The sequence below is a fragment of the Plecotus auritus genome (genome assembly GCF_963455305.1).
Source record: "Plecotus auritus genome assembly, chromosome: 6".
Taxonomy (NCBI): Eukaryota; Metazoa; Chordata; class Mammalia; order Chiroptera; family Vespertilionidae; genus Plecotus; species Plecotus auritus.
Genome location: NC_137773.1, coordinates 175,106,888 through 175,130,243, shown reverse-complemented (window position 1 = coordinate 175,130,243; position 23,356 = coordinate 175,106,888). Strand labels below are relative to the sequence as shown.

Genomic DNA, 23,356 nt, shown 5'->3' with positions numbered 1-23,356 from the left:
GACTTGAACCCAAGACCCTTCAGTCTGAGGGCCGGCGCTCTATCCACCGAGCCGCACCAGTTAGGGCTGCTGATACTTTTGTTGAGCTAAGTGGCCCCGTGGACGAGAGAGCTGGAGCCTGTCTTTGGTGTGGAAAAGAGAAATAATCCCGGGTCCTCTCCCCCCAACAGGATTGTCAATTGCATGATGATGTACAAACAGCAAATTTCGCTTTTGGAAAAGTGTCCTAGAGGGTATGTTGGAGACCACACCTTGCCATTGGACGCTCAGTGGGTGTGGGAGGCGGAGCCCGAATGGGCTCAGGGCCATTACCTCACTGGCCAGGACCACACGGTGAGTGAACAGTGAACGAGGACTGGACGGTGGGTGTCCTCATTTCCCGCTCTACCTTGTCCTGCGAGAACACAAAGGGTCCCCCTGAAACTGCCTCGCGGCAGGGAGAACGAGCCTCTGAACATCCTGATGCCCATGGGCGTGTCCGGGTAAAACCACAGTTCTGGGGCCCGGGGTGGCTGCAGAGACGGGCTTTGCTGGGACAGACCTACTTGGTCTGTAACGGGGTGTGCACCCCGGGCGCCTGTGAGAATCACCCGGGCGGCTTAGGAACTGTCAGTGATGCCGGGACGCCTCTGAAGAAGTTCAGGGTTAACTGTGCTGGATGTTTCCTCCGGGAGGGAAAGAGGAGCGAGCGTCCCAGGCCGAGGTGCCCTTGGCCTGCCAGCGACCGGTGTGGGACCTCCACAGCCTCTGGGCTTTGAGCTCCTTATCCAGGAAGCACGCGTCCTGTTGCTCACAGGGTAAGACAACGTAACGTAAACGAACGCGTTGCACACACCCCAAGGCCCCTGTGGACCCCCCCCCACCCCACCGCCCCCACGAAGACAAGAGGCAAGATCCCTGCATCTGACGCCTGCGAGTGGGTCGAACTCGAATGGGGACGCGTTCCGTGTCAAAGCATCCAACGATGACGGTGACAGCGAGTTTCTATAAGACCCAACACAATGCAGTCATCTCAGAATCAGAATCCCGGGGTTTCCCCTGCTGGAGCCCAGGGGCCGACTCTCACGAGCAGGACGGAGGGGGCGGCTGAGCGGACAAGGCCGCTGTCTAATGAGAGAACACGCCATGTTTTCTGAGTGGTTCATCGCCCTTGTCTACAACCACCACACACAGGAGGGCAGGGCAAGGGCCCAGGTGCTTCGGGGGTAGCTCTGCGGCAGGGACTCGACCTAAGGACCAGCGCTTCTGCCCCAGCGGGAGGCCTGGCTGCTTTGGAGAAGGTGACCAGCGGTGGGTCTGCATCTGCTGCTGCCTCAGAGTCTATGGGACACGGATTGGGGGGCCCTGTCCCAGATTCATGGAACCAGAACACCCTTGGAGAAAAGGGTGGGCACCCATGGACTCCGTGACCTTGACCCAGACCTGTGGGGGCTCCGGCCCCTCCCACCTGCTGTTATTTTCACTGTGTGTGAGGTGCGGGCCTTTACTCACTTGGCTAATTGTGTATCCGCCTCGGGGGAACATGAGCTGGGCCCTTAGATGAGGAGGGAAGAGTGACAACGTTGCAATAGGGGGTGAAAATAAAAGGGGGTTCCCCGATGCTCGGGTTAGGCTACTTCCTTTCTAAGTCACGCATTCAGCCGAATGGCAAGTGGCAGCCACACCAAGGGGAGCAGATGTCAGACGGCGCTTTAGCCAGAACGTCCAGGAGGGGGTTTGTCCGTCTGTGGTCACGGCCTCCGTGGACGCTGATCAATGTCCCCGCCCCGTAGCCCCGCGCACCTGAGCCTTCGCTGCCCTCAGACCTGTCGCTGAGGCGCGCGGGTCCTTCTAGCGGGCGCCCCGGGCTGCCTGCAGCATCTCCCACACACGCTCTTAGTAACAAAGTGATGGCACTGCCCAGGGCCACCGCGTAGCGTATAAAATACTTGACTTTTCTGTCCCCTTCGCCACCGGGGAAAATCAAGGCGATGCAGGTGACTGTCCTCAGCAAAGCAGAGCTTCCCGACGCAGAACCGAACTGCGGGGACGTTGAACTCCTGTCCTGCCTCTTCCCACTTCCTCCCTCTGATCCCACACTCGGCGCCCTGGCCGAGCCACGTGCTTGGGAGCAGAGGCGATCAGAGAAAGGACTTGTTCTGGAAGACACCCCAAGAAGCGCGCCAGCTCAGACCACGTCCTTCAGGAATGCGAGAGAGAGCAAGGCCCTCGGCTTACTGAAGCCACGTGAGCGGGCGGCCTGTCAGTGACTCCAGGGCCGGGGTGGGAACGTCCGGCCCTCGGGCTGCATAAGGCCCTCGAGATCATGGGGTCTGGCCCTGCCAAGGCCTGAGGGGTGAGTTCATTACGTGTTTGGCCAAAGAGAGCAGGCTGATTTCTAAGCGGATGGTTTTGTGTGGCCCGTGAATGATGTTAGGAATATCCAAGGAGCCCTGGCAGAAACAGGGCTCCCCACCCTGCTCTAGGGGGAATGTGTTCCTCATGACCTCGCCAGCGTGAGTCTTTACAAAGCGACCCTGGATTCCGAGGTCACGGGACTTGGGGCCTGGGCCTGACCCCTCCCAGGCCAGCAGTGAGATGGAGGAAGCCAGGCCAGCTGGGAAAAGTCCTGGGTGGCCCCACCCACGTTTCTGGGCCAGGCAGCAGGATTCGAATTCCGACCCACGTAGACAGGGGTCCCTTCCCTGAGCCTGGTGACAGGGTGGGACTTGTGCGCCGTCTGACACTTTCCTACCCGACTATGGGAGGGAGGCGTGGACAGCACTCCACTGGGCCCAAACGTACTCTGGGGATCTCTATGGATGACACTGTCCCCCAGCTGGTGCCGGGAGGGAGACCACCAGCCAGAACAGAGGGACGTGTGGCGGGTACGGGGCGGCAGGCACCGGGCGGCCACTACTCACCTCCGGAGTGGGCAGGCGGCCCGCAGAGCAGCACCATGCCCTGGCCCTGGCGGACAGACACCGTGCTCCTTGCTCTCGTCTGAAAGTTCTCGAGATCTGGGGGGAGAAAGAGAAGAAAGGGGTTCACATGGAAGTCCCAGATGCCAAGGGAGCGTGCCAGGCTTCCCAGGGGAAGGCCTGCCGACACCCAGCCTCAGGCGCCCGCACGGGGGGGCCCATCCCGTGAGCCTCTCCACACGGACGCTGTCGTGTCCCCCAATTCCACGTCCACACCGCAGAACAGCCTTCGTCACAGGGGCCCAGTGAGATGCAAAGCACTTAACATGAAATGAGAACTTTAATATACATATTTGTTGATTTCCGAGGAGAATGAAGAGGGAGAGAGAAACATCCATGATGAGAGAGAATCATGGATCGGCTGCCTCCTGCACGCCCCACACTGGGGATGGAGCCCACAACCCAGGCATGTGCCCTGACCTGGAATCGAACCGTGACCTCCTGGATCATAGGTTGATGCTCAGCCCCTGCGTGAGGCCGGCCGTGCTGTGCCATGATTCTTAACAGTCCTGTTGAGCTTAAAAACTGTATTCCGGATTCTTCCGTTTTAAGTTTTAAATCCATGCTGTTCTACAAGATGTGGGTCGTCAGAATCTATCACATTAATCTGGTATTTGAGGAAATATTTAGACACATTTCTCAGGGAACAGAAATAGATTCCAGATGGCAGAGCCTACCTACACAGGGACCAGGAGACACATTAGGACGGATCTGTCTCAAAATCCTCTCTGGCGGCTCCTGGGCCCGCTGCTGACCGTGGGAAAGGCTTTCTCTCCTAAGTGAGAATACCTGTGCTTTGTTTTAAAATAAGACGGATGGGAAAAGATGACATGAGATAATATTTGAAGCCTGGCTGGTGTGGCTCAGTGGTGGAGCGTCGGCCCCTGCACCAAGAAATCCTGGATCGATTCCCAGTCGGGGCACATGCCCGGGTTGTGGGCTCGATTCCTAGTAAGGGTCGTACAAGAGGCAGCTGATCAATGATGTTTCTCTCTCATCGGTGTTTCTATCTCTCCCTTCCTCTCTCGCTATTAAAAAAAAAATCAATAAAAACATATTTTAAAAAATATTTGAAAAACAGACCTTTCAGGTTAGAAGGTTGCTGCTCAACGTCTAACTGTCCCGCCCGCTGGGGGAGGCAGGACTCCCGTGCCCAAGTACATGCCCATCACTCTATTTAAAAAGGGCTCCAAGGAGCAATGTGCTCCAGAGAGGCCTGCCCGTGCTAATCCCTGGACACCGGAGCCAGGCCCAGGCTTAGGGAAAGGTCGCGAGGTCCAAAGCGGTCCTTGCAGCGGTAACTATCCACCCGGATGCTAACAGCGGCCCCACAGTGTCCCAATCACAGAACTCGGCGTGTTTGCGGGTATTTTTGGAAGCTTGTGTGCACCAAGCCAGGCCTTCCCCAGTGATTCCCACACGTTGTTTTATTGAGAGGCGCTTTATCCCGGCAGCCTTGGTACTGAGGATGCTCAGCAGGCATGCGCCTGGGGACGGAGACCTGGTGCAGACACGGCTCTGGCACTGGGACCCGCAGAATGGGCTGAGGTCACGCCGGGCGGGCGCCCAGTCCTTTTCGTGCAGACCTAATCATCGCCCAGTCCCCAGCCTGCGGGCGACTAGCTGCAGCTCACAGAGGCTCTGCCCGCAGAGAGGGCGCGGCCAGATCACCGGCCACACCCTTCTCTCTCCAAAGCCCCCGCGCTCAGGACCTGGGACGCAGCGCGTCCACCGATTCAGGGGAGCGGGTGGACAGGGCACTCACACTCCTTGCTCCACACCCTGGAGGCGGAGGACACTTTTCTCTGAGTTGAACTACGCTCTTCAGTGAATAGGTAAGACCACGCACGTTACCATGCAGGTGCCAAGAGCCGTGCCTCCGAGGCTCCCATTCCTCTGCGGGGAGCCTCAGCCGGGGACTTTCCCGTGAGGAGCAGAGGGTGAAGTTGGACAAGGAGACAACATGGGAACGTCTCCGTGAGGAAGCGGAACCGCTGAGCGGTTCGGAGACGGCTGAGCAGGTCCCCCAGGGCTCGCCCCCGCGCTCCGTGCAGTGGCGACGGAGGATACGGCTGGATCAGCAAGCGATGGGTATGCCGGATGGGAATTAATGTCCGGGCCCCAAGGCGTCTCACGACGGCTTTGCATGGGGCTCATTGACATGTGGTGTGCAGACTAAAAGGGAAATGGCTCGCCTTGGCCTGTTGCTCAGCCGTGAGAGCGTTGGCCCATGCATTGCAGGGTCAAGGGTTCAATTCCAGGTCAAGGGCATGTACCTGGGCTGCAGGTTCCAATCCTGGTCAGAGCATGAGTGGGAGGCAACCAATCGATGTGTTGGTGTTGCCCTTGCATTGGTGTTTCTCTCTCTCTCGCTCTCTCTCTTCCCCTCCCTACTTCCCTTCCACTCTCTCTAGAAAAACAACGGAAAAAACATATCCTCAAGATGAGGATTCACTAACTAACTAACTAAATGGCTCTGCTTTCTGGTGTTCATTTCACCCACCAGCATTTTACATACTCGTACATTTCCCCCCAGAAATCACATGCGAAGGATTGCACACTTTTGTGGCAAACCTGTTTTCATATCATATTTTTTTTCTGGGAAAAACCACTGTCCTTTATTCTCCCGTGGGAAGTAATACCAGAGTTTTTATTTAAATGAGCTTAGAAAATCGGCTGTAATCCTCAGAGCATGTGGCTCTCGGATAACACAGAGGAAGGTTTAGCAGCTAAATTCCTGAGGGAGAAAAGTGCACAGAGGTCTGAAGGCTGCAATATGTGATAAATAATTTTTAAAAACTCTTCATATATGAAAACACCTGCATGCAGACCGCAGAGAATGTCAGAGAGAGACAGTGGAGGCGGGGGGGGGGGGGGGGAGAACCACATTTTCTGTCTGGAACGTTATTAAATGTTTGGAGCTGAGGAAGGAGTAGCTTGCAATAAACACCTGGGTGTCGTCTGGAGAAAACGGAAGCGTGAGGGACCAAGATAATTTCTGAGAAGAAGCGATAACAATGGGTAAGAGAGTGACTTACTTAGCCCATCACTGAGGGACCTCCCATCTCGCGGACGAGCGGCAGGTCCACGGGGCGGGACCACCCGAAGAGGAGGGGAGTTAGGGTTAAGATGGCCAGGGAAGCCCGGCCGGCATGACTCAGCGGCTGAGCGTGACCTATGAACCAGGAGGTCACGGTTCGATTCCCCGTCAGGGCACGTGCCGGATTGCGGGCTCCATCCTCAGTAGGGGGCGTGCAGGAGGCAGTTGATCAATGAATCTCTCCCATCGTTGATGTTTCTCTCTCTCTCTCCTTCTCCCTTCCTCTCTGAGATAAATAAAAAAAAATATATAGATGTATTTTTAAAAAGCCTAAGGCCATGCTAAAAATCGGACATAAATACTCCAATTTGTTTAAAGTAAGTGACCAAAATCTGATGCTAGCTGGTGGTTTGACATTGAAAAGAAAGGCAAGTTCTTGCCTGGAGATATTTGCATACCAAAGAGCCTTATTACTATTCCTCAGTTAATGTACACGAACTTACAAATGACTGGGTCACAGAAATGGCTCATGACCTTGGCCGTTCACAGTCCCCACCGCCAAGGCTTTGGATGTCACCGGAATTCCCTGGAGCCCTTACTTCCTAGCGGACAGGACCGCGTGGGAGCTCTCCAGGGTGCTGACCCCAACCCCCCACAGATGTCCAGCTCTTCCACCCTCTGTAACTCAGCACCGATCAAGTCCCCGCTTTCAGAACCGCGTTGGGGGCGCCTTTCCAAAACCGCCCAGGGCTGCAAAGACACCACCTCGCCCTCAGTCATTCGCCGTGAAGGGGACATTCATTCAGTCGGAACGCTTCCTCGGAGCAAGTCCATCAGAGCAGCATAAATTACGTGGAAGTAACTTTTGATCAACCCGAAAAGAGACGAAGGAAAAATGTAAGCTCTGAAGTAATGGGGAAGGAAAGCAGGGCCGAGACAGTTGGAGAAAGGATTAATGGCTGAAAATACTGTGGGGCCTGATGTTTATTCATAGGTGATTCTCACTCACTATTCCCTCGGCGTAGGAGGCCTGAACAGGGAGCAGAGAACAGTGGGAGGGAGGCCAGGTGTGCAGAGATTGTGGATGAATCTGCCGGGTCAGCGTTCCCCCCCGTTGTCTTCTGTTCACATTACTCCACACTTTTCCTTCCAGCTACAAGCCGAGGCGAGAACTCAAAATAGCATCATAGAGGTGCCACTGAAGGAGGCTGCTGAGGTTGCTCAATCCTCTTGTAAATATTAACTCCCATTTTCCACGTGTCCAGCCATTTACTGCTCACAGCCACCCGAGAGGTAAGTCTTGTTACTAATCTCATTGTCTGGAAAGAAACACTCCACGCCCCAGACCCTGGAGCCCAGAGCTCAGGTCCTGCTGACCCAGCAGCCCCACACACTCCCCATCTATTCGACATGGAATCAAATCCTACGCATCACACCACACAGTGCTCTATCTGACCATCTGAGATGCTCCGTTTTCACTCCTCCCACCCCCCCCTGGAACCCTGCCCCCGGGAATACCAACAGGACACCATGTCCCCCCGGAACCCTGCCCCCGGGAATACCAACAGGATACCATGTCCCCCCGGAACCCTGCCCCCGGGAATACCAACAGGACACCATGTCCCGCCAAGGGCATGGCTGGCCCCCGCCAGCAGGGCTGTTCCGAGCTCATCGGCGATACACCCCCATGGGCCGTTCTCTCCCACTGAGGATTCTAACCCTCGCGGGACTGATGATCACTGCGGTTTGACAGAAACACGCGATGCTTCCCTGTGAACGTTGCCTGCGCAGCCTTCTGCCCTCCGAAGATGAACATTCGCTGTAATTCACTGCAGCGTCCTCCTTAGAAAGAGGCAGCCCTGGGGGCAGAGCTGACCGGTTCGAGCTGCACCAGAATAAATGTTCTCTGAGGAAACACTGAGCAGGCACGGGTCGAGGGGTCATCATAAAGTCAGCGACCTACAGGAACGGCGTATTAGGACATGGAGATGCACGGGCCACAGATGGAGACCACCAATCCGCTGGCCGTGCTATGGGTCAGGGAAACCCGCCTTAAAGTGAAAGAAACCGCTTCGTCGTCAGCATGCTCATTGCATTCCTTTTCTTTGGTTAATCTTCCTGGCCGGAGCCTGGGGCTCGCGGCTCACTGTGGGGTCTGCCCACCCGTGTGGATGAAATCTTGAACATAGACGGGCAGTTTCTCACGTCCTGCGCTGAACGGAAACCAGGCAGAGGCTCCTGGAGTTAAACTTTCGATTTTTTATTTGAAGATTTTTTTATTGATTTTTGAGAGAGAGAGAGAGAGAGAGAGAGAGAGAGAGAGAGAGAGAGAGAGAGAGAGAGAGAGGAAGGCATCAATGTGAGAGTGAAACATTGACTGGCTGCCTCTTGCACACCCTGACCGGGGATCAAGCTGGCGACCTGGGCATGTGCCAGACCGGGAATTGAACCGTGACCCTTCAGTGCATGGGACACACCCAACCACCTGAGCCTTGGCCAGGGCTGAACTCTCTTCATTAAGGAGCTTGGGATGCTGGGTGCTGAGCTGGCTGTGCGGGTTACAGTTTTTTAAGAGCATGAAACCGAAGCTCTGTCTGGAAGAAATTCCCAGATGACGAGCAGCTGTTATTTATGCTCCACTTAAGTTGTTTGGGCAACTCCAACCATATATTTTTATCTCATTTAATTGCAGTTTTGAAAATAAAGCCATCATCAGACAGACATGCAGGCGATGTGTTCTCTCATTATCCATTTAGACTTCCTGTGGCGGAGTCTCACCGGGCCGTCTTCACGGAGAGGAGTCGGAGACACGGGCGCGCCTGCCGCTTTCTGGGAGTGTCACCAAGCCCCTTGCTTTTATTTAGTTATTTATTGTTTTAAAAAATCGTCCTCAAAAAGGAGGGCTTTCTTCTTCTTTTCTTAAGAAATACACTTTTATTGATTTCAGAGAGGAAGGGAGAGGGAGATAGAAACATCCATGATGAGAGAGAATCATCGATGGGCTGCCTCCTGCACGCCCCACACTGGGGATCGAGCCTGCAACCCAGGCATGTGCCTTGACCGGGAATCAAACGTGACCTCCTGGTTGATAGGCTGCCGTTCAACCACTGAACAACACTGGCCGGGCAAGCCCCTTGCTTCCAAACACACCCACAGGTACCGGGGAACCGGCGCAGACCCATTCCATACCCAGGATGTGCCGCACAGAGCACAGGCTATGCTGCCCCCTTTAGGCCGGGAAACAGCAGGGAAAGCAGAACAAATAAGACAGAGTCCCTCTTCTCTGCGAGGTGAAAGCAGTGAAATGACCTACACAGAGTGAATACTCACATGCAGTGTCTCCGACGGGGATAACTGCTATGGGGAATATGTTATGGAAACAGGATAGCGAGTGTCAGCCCGGGACCTTTCAAAGACGAAGCTCATATAAAAGGAGGATCTCCTCCCTCCCCACAGGCTCAGCACCGGCCCTGCCGAGACACCCAGAGGGGCTCAGTCCCCCCCCCCCCACCCCCCGTGACACGCAGTCTCCTGGGAGGTTGGTGTTTTCTTATTTACAACAGAAACTGGAGTCTCCTTAGCTCCTGGGACAGCTGAGGAAACGAGTAGGTAAGTGCCTTGTTCTTGCATCTGGAAGTTTAAGCCGGTTTCCAGGCAAACACAAACTTCTACATACCGGAGGCAGGGGAGAGACGGCTGAGCGGGCGTAGACATGTACCCGGGATTCCTACCGGAAGACAATTACATGCACGGGCATGTTAGACAGAGTGCTGCCCCAGAAGTCCCGCAGAGCCGGAGGATGTGCAGCTGGGAAGATGTTACTCAGTCAGTGTAGCCGCGTAACAAACACCCCAGAGCCTGGGAGGTTCAGCGACAAACACTCACTTCCCAGTGTGGATGCTGAGGAGTCTGAGGTCAGGGGCTGCAGATCCCGCATCTGGGGGGAGCGGCTGACTCCTCCTGCGTCCCCCTGGCCGAGAGAAGGGGGAGAGGAAGCTCTCCAAGGCTCTGCTCCTAAGGCACAGATCCCCGGCCCACCTACCTCCCTAAGCCCCACCTCCTCCACCATCGTATGAATTTCAACATATGGGTTTGGGGGAGACACAGACCTCCAGGCCACAACACCACCCTTTCTTCGGCCAGAGCCCCTTCCTCTCCTTCTCAGCATCAGCCATTCCTGGCGTCGAGTGTGGCAGACGCCGCTGAGAAGATGAGGTGATCAAACATGGCTCCTGAGCTCAGGAAGCCGACAGCGGGGATCCGACAGGCGTGCAACTAGCTCCGCCACGAGGTGCGGGTGTAGGAAGCGGGCGGTGCTGCAAGGTGGCTGGGAGCAGGTCCCAGAGGAGAGGAAAGGGAGCTGGTGCTGCTGGGGCGACTCATCCACCCAGCTTTCCATGTGCACGGGATCCAGGGGTTTGGATCTTGGTTCTGGTTTTTCCCATCACCCTTCCCAAGACCTGGTTCCTCCACGCCTCAGCCCCTGGGATTGGCGTTTGCTTTCCACGGGGAAATCCTGCTCAATAGAGATTCTTTAAAAATGTTTTGTGGGCCCGGCCGGCGTGGCTCGGTGGTTGAGCGTCGACCTATGAACCAGGAGGTCATGGTTCGATTCCTCGTTGGGGCTCATGCCCGGGTTGCAGGCCCGATTCCCAGGGTGGGGCGTGCAGGAGGCAGGTGATCCATGATTTTCTCTCATCATTGATGTTTCTCTCTCTCTCTCCCTCTCCCTTCCTCTCTGAAATCAATAAAAATAAAAAAAATTAAAAAATGTTTTGTGGTGACGTTGCAAAAGGTGAAACCCTCTGTTGCCTGAGAGGGCGACAGCTCATCCTGCAGAAAGCGCCCACAGTCAAGGCCCTTGTTCGACTCTAGTGAGCCCAGCGTTTCCCAAACTTCCAGGGCGGCACCCTGCGGAGGAGCCTGCTGGACTCGCTGCAGGGCCGGGGCCACTCCTGCGGGCGGCAGGGACCCTGCGGGCGTCGGGTGTGGAGGCATGTGAGCAACCTCCCAGTATCCGGCCTTTGGAAAGTGAACTCTGAGATGGTGGGAGTCAGGACTTTGGGGTGCAGCAAGAGAAGAGGATGAAGCTAAAAGAAAAGCGAATCTATATGCCACCCTCCATCTAACCCAGCCGTGGGCAAACTACGGCCCGCGGGCCGGATCCGGCCTGTTCGGCTGTTCTATCCGGCCCGCAGAGCCGAAAGAGCGGAGGGTTCTCTTGCTCTCCCCTCTGCTCCTTCACCAGCAGCAGTGTTAACATGGCAACGTTGGGAAACACAGCCGCAGCTCCTTCTTCTGAGGGGGCGGATTTATATCCACCATTCAGTAGAAGGAACAACCTCTCCATCTTCCAGAGGCTCCTTGTAATGCCCGCGGACGCGTCCCCCTACATCACCCTGGGAATGCGTAGACACGTTATCCTGGTGATGTAGAGAAACACGCCCCTGGAGAACACAGGATCAGAGCATTAGCTAAAAAGGAGACCAACAACACTGTTCCCACTGAAGTTGATGTTTTAAAGACCAAAAACCTTTCAACCCAGTCTACATTGCCATCTACATCGACGTCCCGGGCATCATTTGGAAGTTGCACTAAAGAAAATGTTTAATTTACTGTTTACACATTTTATTCTTTTCTATTTGTTTTAGTTTTAAATTATTTCATTATATTTAAGTTTAATTTGAAAGGCTTTTGTACCTTTCCTTTGTTAGGCAATTTTATTTTGCCTTTGCCATCTTCAATATAAGGTCTGTTATTGTGCTATGATTCCTCCATTTTTTGAAGTTTCAAATTATAATAATTAGTGTTTACATTCTTCTTGTTAAAATGTTTGAAATGAATAAAACTATTGAAATAAAAAATAAAAGACCGTACCCTTTTACGTAATGGTATTTACTTTGAATGTATATTAGTTCACACAAACACTCCATCCATGCTTTTGTTCCGGCCCTCCGGTCCAGTTTAAGAACCCATTGTGGCCCTCGAGTCAAAAAGTTTGCCCACCCCTGGTCTAACCTCTCCTCCAGGGAACTTGAAGGGACACGCGATCTTCTGCGAGGACTTGCGCGATGAGCATCTCGTACGTAGTCTCCAAGAAAGGAGCTGAGAGGCCACAGGAAGTGGGGACACTTACTCATTCTCCTCCGGCGCTGCGGAGCAGCCCTAATTAGATTCCATTGAATTAATGTAGCAACGGAAAACTTGGGGTATATTTAGCTTGTGTATTAAGTATGGATTTTATTTTTAGATTCCCGTCTTTCATTTGCATGCGTGACTTTTTTTTTTCTCTGAGAAAGAAGGGCACATTAAACACCACACTATGGAATTAACAGGGATATTGAAAAGTGGGTTTAATCAAGTGGTATTTTTAGATCAGGGGACGCCCAGAGATTCAGCTTGGTTGGCTTCCGGAAACTTCAAGCTCACGGCAGCCATGTGCATGAGTTCTTCCACTTTCCACAGTCCCTTTCTAGAAAACCTTCAGAGAAAATCCACGAAGAGACGTCCCCCAATAATCCTATTTCAGTAAGAACTGCAATGATAAGGAAACCTTCCAAGTTTGGTTTGTTCAAGGTAAGGGGACCCTGTTTACGTCCCTGTTTTTGGGGTGTGTGTGTGTGTGTGTGTGTGTGTCCCAAACCAAGTGCATAACCTCACTGAGATGCACTTGGATTTAATTTAAAAGAAAACAAACACCAACTTCACTTCCCTCGTCGTCAGGACAGCCTCCAGCAGCAGTTCTCGGCAGAACCAAGCAGCCTGCTCTCCCTCCCACTGTTTCTGAGATTCACAGCGGGAGCAGAAAAGCAATTTTTAAAGGTCTGAGGAGGAGGTGCCTACATGTTCTGCAGTAATGAACACATAAAAATCAAGTGTAATAAAGAGATGTCGTACCCGCATCACATTTCACATACATCTAGTTCGGGTTTGCGTTGATCGTACACACTTTTTTTTAATAGAAAACAAATTTGAATGCAAAGCTGGCCTCCTGTTCGTCTAAGCTCAGACTCTGTCCCTCAGATGTTCAGGACGCAGGGATCGCCCCGGCCACAGGAAGCTTACAACCCAGCAGGGAGGGCAGACACCAGGGAGCAGCCGCGTCCAATCTCATTTGAATTTATAATTAAACCAAAGGAATAGTACCTATTGCTTCTGCACATTGGGGCTGGCAGGTGCTCACGATCACAAAGCCTTTATCTACTTCCTGGGCAGAATCTGCGTCAAAGACACCATCGCTTGCTTTCGAAGGATTAGGGATAGGAATAGGGTTAGGGTTAGGGTTAGGATTAGGGGTAGGGTTAGGGATAGGGTTAAGGTTAGGGATAGGGCTAGGGCTAGGGTTAGAGATAGGGATAGGAATAGGAATAGGGTTAGGATTAGGATTAGGGGTAGGGTTAGGGATAGGGTTAAGGTTAGGGATAGGGCTAGGGCTAGGGTTAGAGATAGGGTTAGGGATAGGGATAGGGTTAGGGTTAGGGGTAGGGATAGGGGATAGGCTTAGGGGTAGGGTTAGGAATAGGGTTAGAGATAGGGTTAGGAATAGGGTTAGGGATAGGGGTAGGGTTAGGAATAGGGTTAGGGTTAGGGATACGGTTAGGGTTAGGGTTAGGGTTAGGGTTAGGGTTAGAGATAGCGTTAGGGTTAGGGTTAGGGACAGGGTTAGGGGTAGGGTTAGGGTTAGGGGTAGGGTTAGGGATAGGGATACGGTTAGGGTTAGGGATAGGGATAGGGTTAGGGGTAGGGTTAGGGTTAGAGATAGGGTTAGGAATAGGGTTAGGGGTAGGGTTAGGGATAGAGTTAGGGATTCGGTTAGGGTTAGGGACAGGGACAGGGGTAGGGTTAGGGTTAGGGTCAGGGATAGGGTTAGGGGTAGGGGTAGGGTTAGGAATAGGGTTAGGGTTAGGGTTAGGGATAGAGTTAGGGATTCGGTTAGGGTTAGGGACAGGGACAGGGGTAGGGTTAGGGTTAGGGTCAGGGATAGGGTTAGGGGTAGGGGTAGGGTTAGGAATAGGGTTAGGGTTAGGGTTAGGGATAGAGTTAGGGATACGGTTAGGGTTAGGGACAGGGTTAGGGGTAGGGATACGGTTAGGGTTAGGGATAGGGATAGGGTTAGGGATAGAGTTAGGGATATAGTTAGGGTTAGGGACAGGGGTAGAGGTAGGGTTAGGGTAAGGGTTAGGGTTAGTGAGTGGCAGGGAGGACCACTCCTGGGCCACCATCCAAACCGCCCCTACAGAAGGCGGACAGGTCTCTGATACATACCAAACTCTCTCTGTCATACACAAAGCCCTCAATCAAGCCATGCGACACTCACAGGTGACTGCTGGGACCTAAGATGTGGGCACGGCTCCCCGCAGCTTAAACGGGAAGTTCTCCAGCGGAGCATCTCTCAGAATGCTGGTCAGCGGGGACCGAGGCCGAGACCACACCTGCCCCCACAGGCACGTGCTTTGTCAGGCTAGACTGGGTCCCCCTCCTCTGCCTTTTTTTAAAAAAATATTTTTAATTGATGTTTTTAGAGAGAGAGGATGGGAGAGGGAGAGAGAGATAGAAACATTGATGTGAGAGAAACATCGAGTGGCTGCCTTCTGCACGCTCCCGACTGCGGATTGAGCCCGTAACCCGGGTGTGTGCCCTGACCGGGAATCAAACCAGTGCCCTCTGGGTTCTTGGGTCAATGCTCCACCAAGGAGCCATGCCAGCTGGCCTCCTCTGCCTTCTGAACAGGTTGGGAAGGAACTGCTCTGGGAGATTTCTTGGAAAAAATAGCAAGCACCATCCTCGGTGGCTGGGGGCTCGCTCGGCGGAAGGCAGCGGGCGGGCCCAGCTCACCTCTGAGATCGGTTACAGCTGCATGCCTGGCTCTTTCCGGTTCACGGAGCCACCGCTGACCCCTTTCGATGGCCCCAAACACTGGGGAGGGAGCCAGCCCCGAGAGCCAGGAGCATTTGGAAAATACAAATCTGATCAACTCAGGTTCGGATTCTAACTTGGCCACGTGCTGTGTGACTCCCGATAGATAACTTCCTTTGTTTTACCCTGGTTTTCTAATTTTTAAGAGATAATGATTTTTTCCCCCTAAAGGTAAGGGGAGATTATGCTTGTACATTGTGCAGCCCGGCATGTGGTTAATGCTACTATTATCTTCATCGTTAATTACACCTTCTCAGAGAAATAGGTCCCTCACTGAAAGCCCCTCTGAGCGGCAGTGAGCCATCTGCCTGTCCTTGTCTCCCATGGAGCCAGAATCCTGGGTCGGCTTCGAGATAAAAAAATCCACCCCTTATTTCACCGCCGGATGTATACCTGTCCAAGCCTCCTCTGGTTTAATTTCTTTGTCTCTCTGCCTCTGGACATCGTTCTTTGGGGTCCCTCTGTTTCCTGCGAGAGGGCAACTGCTGAGTTGCATCCACGTGGGCAACTAGCTCCGGGCTAAGACCTCACAGGTGCAGTGATTTCACAGCGATGACAACGGTGCAGCGATGCTACCGAGACGCCGTTCCACACCTTACGCGTGTCCCAGCTGTACTCCCCACAGTGCCCCACGGGGAGGGGTGTTGTTGGTGTCGTTATTATTATCAGTACTACTATTATAATTTACAAGGCGAGGAAACAGACGCGGAATAAAGACTGCCCAGAGGCATTCAGCTGTTAGGAGCAGTCACACTTGGTGTCCTGCACAGCCTGGTTCTGGAGACAGGGATCCATCCCCCCCAATGGGCCAGCAAATTCCTGGGGGGTCCAGAGTCAGTGTCATTGGGAACAGACGCAACGCCACACACGGGGAAGGTGCACCTGGGCATGCGCCGGGGAAACTCTTCAGAAATTCAGAGGAAACACACAGTGGAGGGCGGACAGAACGGATGCTCTATCTCCCTCCCCGGTCCTGTCTCTCAGGGACGGATGTGCTGGAGTCTGTAGAGACCAATGTCTTCAAGCGTCGTGTCATTTTTTTTAAAAAAAATATTTTTATGGATTTCAGACAAAAAGGGAGAGGGAGAGAGGAAGAGGGAGAGGGAGAGGGGGAGGGTGGGAGGGAGAGAGAGGAAGAGAGAGAGAAACACCAATTATGAGAGAGAATCATGGATCAGCTGCCTCCTGCACGCCCCCTACTGGGAATTGAGCCCGAAACCAGGCATGTGCCCTGACTGGGAATCGAACTGTGACCTCCTGGTTCATAGGTCGACGGTCAACCATGGAACCATGCTGGCTGGGCAGTTGTGTCATTTTTAATTAAACATTTTTTTTTTCAATTGCAGTTGGCATTTCATGTTATTCTGTATTAGTTCCGGGTGCCTGTGCGCTGTACCTTAAAGAAAGACCCCATTTCCTGTCCTCCTCCAGCAACTACAGAGGCCGCATCTCCCGGGGCCCAGAGGGTGCTGGCGAGGCTGGTGGTCTGACAGCTGTTCCATGAGCCCCCACACAGGGCCTGGCCTCCTGAGGACTATTTCGTAGAGCTTCGAGGATGAATGCTTTCTCATTCCACCTCTCCAACGGAGGTTTTGTAAGGAATGGCTACAGAATTGAAAACGAAGTTTGAAAGATAACGTGTATTTCCCAGAAGTCTGCAGAGAACAATTAGCCAAATGCTGATCTTTGAAAATCCCAGGCTTCCCCTTGGGGATCCCCGCTTCACTCAGTACATGTGTGGGTCAGGCCAGGACACTCGCAGGGGCATGAAGCCATTCCCGGCTGCACTGTGGCCCTGAGATCCTGACCCCTTGGACAGCGTTTCATAAACTCCAGGGGCTTAGTCTCCACGGGGCAGCGGCACCCCAGCCTCCCCTTTCTCTCTTCGTTATTATGCGTGAAAAGCGGACAGATAAGAAGAGTTGGAGCTTATCCCTCGAGCCACAGGGAAGGAGCATTGAGAAGCTTTCAAACTGGAGCGTTACTGGCTGTGTTCCCCAAACTAAAGCCCGACACCTGGTCTCTTTCCCCCCAGTGGTCCTAAAGTCTTAGAGACACAGCCGGCATTGTCTGGGACTTAAACTCAGTCTCTTTTAGTAAGGAAGACAGCACACTTTTGAACCCCTATTCCTCTCTGTAAAATGTTTTTTAAACCCCATGCAAGAAGCAGGCAGGAGTCAGTTATATGCGTGTATTTGAACGCTTTATTGCCATTAGGAAAGCGGGTGTGGAAGTGTTAACACAGTACCCCCCTGCAGATCCTAGGATACAGCGGAGGTCTGACTCAGAGTAGGGCATCACTGCTTGCTTTTCTCCTTCCCTTTTTGTTATGGGAAAGGCGCCTCATATTCAACTTGTTAATGATGATAAACTTAGAGGAAGCAGCTTATTGTCCCTACACTTTCCAAGGGATGGAAGGATATGGAAGAATAAAGAATATAAATGGTATTTACTGAATTCAGCAAGTTGGAACTGGCCAGAATTAAGATGAAAAGCACCTCGATTCGTTGGTAGGTTTCTGGCAGATAACTCTATTTCAGCTGATCTTGAAGTGGGATTGTAAGGAGTCAGGAGAATTCCCTGGCAAGTGGAATGAGGGAAACAGAGATAAAATAGTTAAGCAAAGCTGGGCAATTAACATCCTGCGAATACGTCCAAGATCACATCATCCCTGACCAAGGACAGTCAAGAGCAGATGGTTTACACCTCTCCTCCCCAACCAGTGAGTGAGCATCTTAAATCACCTGGCTGGGGAGAGACACAGAGACCCAGCTGATGCCATTAGTGCCAACCAAACCCTAGAACGGGTAAAATCGGGGGAATAAATAACAACAAACAACAACAACAACAACAACCACCCAGACAAACCCAAGATAAAAGTAAAAACAGTGAAGCTGGCCAGAGAATAATCCCAAACTCCCCTACAGGCTCATTTGGATGCATCAGGGTATTAAAAGGACACACCTGGAAAGCTGTTGACTATTCCGTTGAGACCCTCCCCTGAGACCTCCCCTAAAACTCCTGCCTTTAAAAAACAAATAAAAACCCTTAAGACAAAGGACCCAGTGTGCTCACGCTCTCTCTTAAGCACACCTGCACCGCCTTTCCTCAGCCGTGTACTTCTGCTTTCTTTCTCCTGAGCTCTAAGGTTCCCCAACTAGATTTGCAACCAGGGGAGCAGTGGGTAGCGATGGCTCGTTCTGGGCTACCCCCTGAACCTGTCTCTAAGGACTCTTCCTTTTGCCTCTGTAATTTGTTTCCTGAGTCCACCCAGCCCAGTGTGGCTCACTGGTGTTACTGTAACTTGTTTCCTGAGTCCACCCAGCCCAGTGTGGCTCACTGGTGTTACTGTAACTTGTTTCCTGAGTCCACCCAGCCCAGTGTGGCTCACTGGTGTTACTGTAACTTGTTTCCTGAGTCCACCCAGCCCAGTGTGGCTCACTGGTGTTACTGTAACTTGTTTCCTGAGTCCACCCAGCCCAGTGTGGCTCACTGGTGTTACTGTAACTTGTTTCCTGAGTCCACCCAGCCCAGTGTGGCTCACTGGTGTTACTGTAACTTGTTTCCTGAGTCCACCCAGCCCAGTGTGGCTCACTGGTGTTACTGTAACTTGTTTCCTGAGTCCACCCAGCCCAGTGTGGCTCACTGGTGTTACTGTAACTTGTTTCCCGAGTCCACCCAGCCCAGTGTGGCTCACTGGTGTTACTGTAACTTGTTTCCTGAGTCCACCCAGCCCAGTGTGGCTCACTGGTGTTACTGTAACTTGTTTCCTGAGTCCACCCAGCCCAGTGTGGCTCACTGGTGTTACTGTAACTTGTTTCCCGAGTCCACCCAGCCCAGTGTGGCTCACTGGTGTTACTGTAACTTGTTTCCTGAGTCCACCCAGCCCAGTGTGGCTCACTGGTGTTACTGTAACTTGTTTCCTGAGTCCACCCAGCCCAGTGTGGCTCACTGTGTTACTGTAACTTGTTTCCCGAGTCCACCCAGCCCAGTGTGGCTCACTGTGTTACTGTAACTTGTTGCCTGAGTCCACCCAGCCCAGTGTGGCTCACTGTGTTACTGTAACTTGTTGCCTGAGTCCACCCAGCCCAGTGTGGCTCACTCCTGTTCCTGTGACGTCCTTTCCTGAGTCTAGGCAGCCCCGTCTAGGCTCTCTCCTATTGCTAGGATCTTGCCTCTTCTATCTTAAGCCCTTTCTTTGTTCACTGTTCCAGCTTTAATACATGTTCTCTCAAAATCACGTAGACGCATGTCTTGAATTCTTTCCTACACAAAGTCAAGAACCCACAGTTTCCAGACCATGTTGGGGCGGACCTGCCTCGGTCCTGGTCCCCTGCTAATGAAAATCTCATGGAATATTGATTGGTTTCTTCCCCTTTTATTTAAGCTAAGTACTCTATGCATTTCTCTTTCTTTCTCCCTGTCCTACTCATCAGAGAGGTTGGCAGGAGTGTATCTAATTTGCCACCTGCTTTCCCGAGTACCTGGTACAGTGTCATATGCTCAGTGGGTACTTACTAGTAATGTAGATCAAACTATTTGACATAACCTGGGCTGGGGATTGCGAGAGATAATTAAAATCAGCAAAGAATTCGAATGTACGAGGCGGGAGCCCTGAAGACGACTGTGTGATTCTGTGGGATGAGCAGCATGGCAGCGCTCCCTGCCAGGAAATGAACTTGGGTTATTACGGATCTGACAGGGGTGCTTTTTCACCAGCGTGAGCCCGGGATTGGAGGAGCTTGAGTGCTATGGGGGCAAAGCAAACGCTGAAGTGAGAGCCGCTGGCTGGGTTTCACGGTGTGTGACCTACGCAGGCGGATGGAGACCAAAGTGGGGGACAGACCTGCCCACGCCGAGGAGCGCCAGGGCAGCCAGACCTGCTGAAAACTCCATGTTCTTCAGAGAACTCTGAATCCAGATTCTCTTCCGGCGAAACTACTTTTTCTTAAGGCCTTAATTCGTAAGCAGGACCCCCAGTGTGAAACAGGGAACTTCGTCCTGTGCACACACTGCGGTTGGGGGTTCTGAGCCCTTTGGAGATTACAGATGTGTTTCCGGTGGGAGGAGGGGTCAGGGGAGGGTTTCTCAGAGGCTCACGGCGCTAAGTGTCTCACACCAGAAAGGACAAGTGTAGCGTGAACTGAAAATGCTTACGCACACTCGGTATTGCCCCGTGGCCCTCGCCATGTGCATCGGCAGGGCCATTAGTCCTACCTTATCCTCACGGATAACACTCTCCTACGCGGCCCTCCAAGCATGAGGCAGGCGTGCCCACATTTCCTCCAGGTCACCTGCTGCCCATTCCAGCTGGTGGGATTAGACCTGCTCCATTTGTTTCACATGTGTACCAGTGAGGGTACGATCACAGAGGAATAGTGGTCAGCTAGCTCTTCAAACAGAGGAATAAATTAACGAGTTATCACACCACCGTTGGATTTCGGTATGGCCTACTGAAAGTTCATATTGCACTGATTTGAAGTAATACACTGCTAATCTACCTTAGTAGTCACTTACTTTATGAAGGTTTTACAAATATCCTAAGACTGCCCCTCTCCTTAATCTTAGTTGTTAACAATAAGATTAATCGCCTTAACTTGTGTGACTGTTAGGCACCTCAAACACATTGTCCCATTTATTCTTCCTGTAATGTTGCAAGGTACATATTATTATGCCCATTCTCCTGAAGGGAACGCCGAGGTTTTGTGAACACAGAAACACATAATTAAAGTTAAAATCTGGATTTGAAGCTTCAAAGTTGGCCACGTGGGTCTCCTAAGTCCAAGAGCTGCCATCTGAACCCCGGTCCACCTCACTCCATAGTTACTGCCCTTTTCACCCAGTAGAATGATTCACAAAACAGTAAAAATGACTTACTAACCAACTGGGAGAAATGATGAATATCTATCTGTCCAAGGCTCCAGTCATTTCAACAAATCGCTGTCAGTAAAAATGGTTACGCCCACTGCCCCCCACTCCGGTAAAGACAATACAAACATGGCCAGCTTTCTGAAGACGCTTCCCTCGTCAATTTCACTTAAAACAAGGATCGCTGGCTCATCGGAAGGAAATAAACGCCACCATGAGGCATTCGGAGGCTAACTGGTAACACATAGGAGCTGTGATTATAATTGGTTTCTTAGCAACGAATAGCACCAGTGATGAGGTTGATTGTGGCACACCTGTGTGAGGCAGCGCTGCAGCCCTGGGAGTCACATGACCGTCCACAGCGGCACAGCGGTACCAGTCATTTGCCTTGGCCACTGCCACTGAGGAAGTGTGCTGGGTCTGCCTGGTCAGAGCTCTCAGGCTCTCCCACCACAAGTCAGCTATCACCGTGGGCTCTTCCTGCCGGCACCCCGTTCTGCTGCGCCCGGCTGCACCAGCTATTCCGGGCGTTGAAATCCAGAGAAAAGAATCAGCGCCATAAAACCAGATTCCTTTAATAACGAGGGGAGAGGAGTTCATCACTGTGGTGGCTCCATTTCCTGTCTGAAACGGCATTTATTAAATGCGGCCGCAGCTAGGGGAAATTAAAAACTTCATAACAGATATGAGTGCAAGCAACAGAGATCCTAATGGGCTCAGCGGGCTGCAAACCGGGCAAAGAGTAGTGAGAAGGGAGGGCTCTTGGATCCGAGCACTTGGGAGACTTTCAGGCGCAAATTTGCTTTTTTTAAAAAAAATGTTTTTATTGATTTCAGAGAGGAAGGGAGAGGGATAGAGAGATAGAAACATCAACGACGAGAGAGAATCATGGATTGGCTGCCTCCTGCCTGCCCCCTACTGGGGGGGGGGAGGTGGAGCCCGCAACCCAGGCACGTGTCCTAGGCTGGAATCGAACCTGGGATCCTTTAGTCCACAGGCTGACACTCTATCCACTGAGCCAAACCAGCTAGGGCAGTGGTTGGCAAACTGCAGCTCTGTTGATTAATGAGTTTGCCGACCACTGAGCTAGGGTACAAATTTGCTTTTAAAAGATCATGTTGGTGAGTTCCCACTTGAAAAGAGAATTTAATTTGTTTGGCCTGGAGGAATACTGTTTCAGTCTTCAAACAGAAAATCGTCATGCAATTGTATCATGGTTTTTTCCTATCTCTATTTATAAAAGCCAAGTGACCAGAACGCCAGAACGACCTGAATGACCGGTTGCGATGATGTGCACTGCAGCTGGCCAACCAGCCCACTGGGGGGCGGGGGCCCCTCCATCCTGCCAGCCCAGCCAGATCAGCTTCTCATTGGGGCAGGCCAGCTGGACCCCACCCGTGCACGAATTCATGCACTGGGCCTCTAGTATATAATATAGATGATATGAAATATTTCTAAAACGTTTTATTTTTTCCTTAAAACCAGCAGATAGGTACTATCAGGGAGAAAATTACCACATTACAATACAAAGATGTAGTAATGGATTCAATCACTGGACGAGCTGTACGTATTTCCAGAGCTTTTGCAGAGAGAAACCACAGGATGACGTGGTTAGGCACGTTCAGAAAAACGCTGGTCACGTGGGGAAGGATGTGTGCTGTGGGTAAAAGGATGGACGCCAGAACTGCCTCCGTGAGCGCGTCTTGGGCAAATGCCTCCCACGTAGAATGAGAGTCCGTGACTCTGCTTGTCCAGGGGACACGCCACGTGGCAGCCACCCTGTCCTGTGGCCCCGCAGAGCCCACTCCGCTGGCTGCGGGTGCAAGGACGGGATGCCCAGTGAGTGGGGAAGCTGAGGGTCCCGCGGGACCTGAGGTGCCGGCTGGTCCTCCGGCTCGGCCGCTGCCAGAGGCGGTCGGGGCCCTGCCTGGTCGCAGACAGGGCATCGGTGCTGTGCATTGGCAGCGGCAGACCTTTATGCACAGACACCCGAGTGGCCAAGCCCACCGCAGAGAAGGCAGCCAGACATGCTTCTGGCGGTGGCACGCCTCTCCCTGCCTGAGGCCTCACTTTAGAGAAACGCACACCTGATACAGGCAGGAGGTGGGAATCTTACTTCTTTAAACACCACCCCCCCCCCATTGATTTTTAGAGAGAGTATGGGAGGAGAGAGAGAAGCATGGATGAGAGAGACACATTGACTGGTTGCCTTCGGGGCCAGGGCTGACACTCTAAACCAGCCGTGGGCAAACTACGGCCTGCGGGCCAGATCCGGCCCGTTCGGCTGTTCTATCTGGCTCGCGGAGCCGAAAGAGCAGAGGGTTCTCTTGCTCTCCCCTCCGCTCCTTTACTTTGAATTTATATTAGTTCACACAAACACTCCATCCATGCTTTTGTTCCGGCCCTCCGGTCCAGTTAAAGAAACCATTGTGGCCCTCGAGTCAAAAAGTTTGCCCACCCCTGCTCTAAACACTGAGCCAACACCTGCTCTGCCCGCCCTTTCTGGTCCGAGAGCTCCGAGGAGCACAATCTACAAGCACCTTTGCTCCCCACTCGGGATTTTTACTAGAAA

General features: G+C 52.5%; 1 protein-coding gene across 3 annotated transcripts in view; it reads right to left on the bottom strand.

The window, feature by feature from the left end:
- Positions 1-23,356, bottom strand: part of CNTN4 (contactin 4) — a 476,106-nt gene that overhangs the window by 110,756 nt on the left and 341,994 nt on the right. For all 3 annotated transcript variants that reach the window (XM_080672715.1, XM_080672714.1, XM_080672716.1), the window contains exon 6: positions 2,904-2,999. In XM_080672715.1, the coding sequence (XP_080528841.1) occupies positions 2,904-2,999 (96 nt within the window). The remainder of the gene's footprint in view (positions 1-2,903; positions 3,000-23,356) is intronic.